The 2,257-nt window shown below is 35.8% G+C and overlaps 1 protein-coding gene across 1 annotated transcript; it reads left to right on the top strand.

Moving 5' to 3' along the window:
* The first annotated feature begins 210 nt into the window (after nt 1-210).
* On the top strand, nt 211-2,031 carry LOC145636265 (uncharacterized). The gene is made up of 3 exons (XM_081687775.1): nt 211-634; nt 1,232-1,567; nt 1,865-2,031. Exons 1-3 carry the CDS (start codon nt 211-213, stop codon nt 2,029-2,031), a joined length of 927 nt encoding a protein of 308 aa, XP_081543901.1.
* Nucleotides 2,032-2,257: the final 226 nt, after the last annotated feature.

A 2,257-nucleotide genomic window follows, 5' to 3' on the forward strand; every position in this document is an offset into this window, starting at 1 on the left:
CAAGACAAGAATCCTACAGCTGAAAATCAAACTGCAACTGAAACAGAAGTTCCTCAAGAGGAAAATCCATAACCTGATAACCCAGAATCTGAGAATCCAGAGCCACTGAATCAAGAGACAGAAGACAATGGTGCTGAACCAGAAAGATTGTATCCAATCAAGGATTTTACCCCTAAACGTTGGAAACATCAAAAGTCTCACCCAGTGGACATGATTATGAGTGACATAACCAAAGGAACTCAGACTCGGTCCCAACTAAGGAACTTCTGTGCATTTTACTCATTCCTATCTACCATGGAACCAAAGAACTGTGATGAAGCCTTACAAGATGCAGACTGGATTATAGTAATGCAAGCTGAATTAAGTGAATTTAAAAGAAACAAAGTCTGGCACCTAGTTCCTAGACCGGAACACCAGAAAGTCATTGGACTAAAGTGGGTGTACAGATTCAAGCTTGATGAACATGTAATCATTGTGAGAAATAAGGCTAGTCTGGTTGTCAAGGGGTACAATCAACAAGAAGGCATAGACTTTGATGAGACATTTGCACCAGTTGCCAAGTTAGAAGCTATACACATTCTTATTGCTTTTGCAGCTTTTATTGACATTAAGTTGTTCCAGATGGACGTCAAATGTGCCTTCTTAAATGGCTTATTAAAAGAGGACGTCTATGTGGAACAACCCTCTGGATTTGAAGATCCAGAATTCTCAAATCATGTCTATAAACTTGATAAAGCTCTCTATGGGATGAAACAAGCACCTAGGGCATGGTATGAGAGGTTGTCCAAGTTCCTATTAGATAATGATTTTAAAAGAGGAAAAATAGACAAAACATTGTTTTTGAAATCTAAAGGAACTGACATTTTAGTTGTACAAATATATGTAGATGATATTATTTTTGGTGCAACTAACGAATCTTTGGTGAAGTATTTTGCTGACCTTATGAGTAGTGAGTTCGAAATGAGCATGATGGGTGAGCTAAACTTCTTTCTTGGATTGCAAATTAAGAAAACTGAGAAAGGAATAATGATTCACCAGCAAAAGTATGTGAAGGAACTCATAAAGAAATATAAGATGGAAAGTTCCAAAACTATAAGAACACCCATGGGAACTAACATCAGACTGGATGAAGACACGACTGGAACTTGTATAGATCAGAAGATGTATAGAGGTATGATAGGTTCCTTATTATATTTAACTGCTAGTAGACCTGACATATCGTTCAGTGTAGGCTTATGTGCGAGGTTCCAAGCCAATCCAAAGGAATCTCATCTTAAGGCAGTCAAGAGGATACTTAGGTACCTCAAAGGAACTGATAACTTATGTCTCTACTATCCAAGAAATGAATCAATTGATTTAGTTGGATACACAGATGCTGACTATGCAGGTGATCTAGTAAATAAAAAGAGCACATCAAGTATGACTCAATTTCTTGGACCATGCTTAGTTTCTTGGGGTTTTAAGAAACAGAATACAGTTGCTTTGTCCACAGCAGAAGCTGAATATGTAGCTGCTGCAGCTTGTTGCTCACAAATGCTGTGGATAAAACAGCAAATATGTGATTTTGGTTTGAAATTTGAATGTGTTCCAATTTATTGCGACAATACTAGTGCTATCTGTATTTCTAAAGATCCAGTGCAACATTCTAAGGTTAAGCATATCCACATTAGACATCACTTCTTAAAAGATAATGTGGAAAAAGGCTATATTAAGTTGGAATTTTGTCCTACTAATAATCAAATTGCTGATATTCTAGCTAAGCCTTTGAGCAGAGAACGCTTTGAGAACATGAGACTGGAACTTGGGATGATCAAGCTGAATTGATTGCAACTGAAGTTCCCAAATATGGTATTGTCAACTACAGGATCAATTAGGAGAATAAAACATCTATCACAAACTTGGTGTGATAAACATAACGGGAATGTCACCGTTGGTAAACTCTTGGAGGTTAGTGCAATTAACACTCATTTAAGCTGTACATATTATTTAAGGCAATATCGACATGTATATGACTTGTTCCATGAATTTTGATTTTAAAATTTTGTTTTCAATAAAAATTATCTTCTGGAAAATTCTTTATTAAATAAAATGTGAAAAGATAAGTCTTGAATTAAAATTCCATCCAGATTAATCTTCAAAACAAGATAAAATTCATTGTTCCTAAAACTAACCCTTAAACTTCAAAGCACCGTATCACGTATTTACTATCCTATAAATACTCACCCAACCAACTCCACTAACTCACAATCACATCAAA

This window comes from Chenopodium album, chromosome 6, assembly GCF_948465745.1.
Source record: "Chenopodium album chromosome 6, dcCheAlbu1.1, whole genome shotgun sequence".
Lineage (NCBI taxonomy): Eukaryota > Viridiplantae > Streptophyta > Magnoliopsida > Caryophyllales > Amaranthaceae > Chenopodium > Chenopodium album.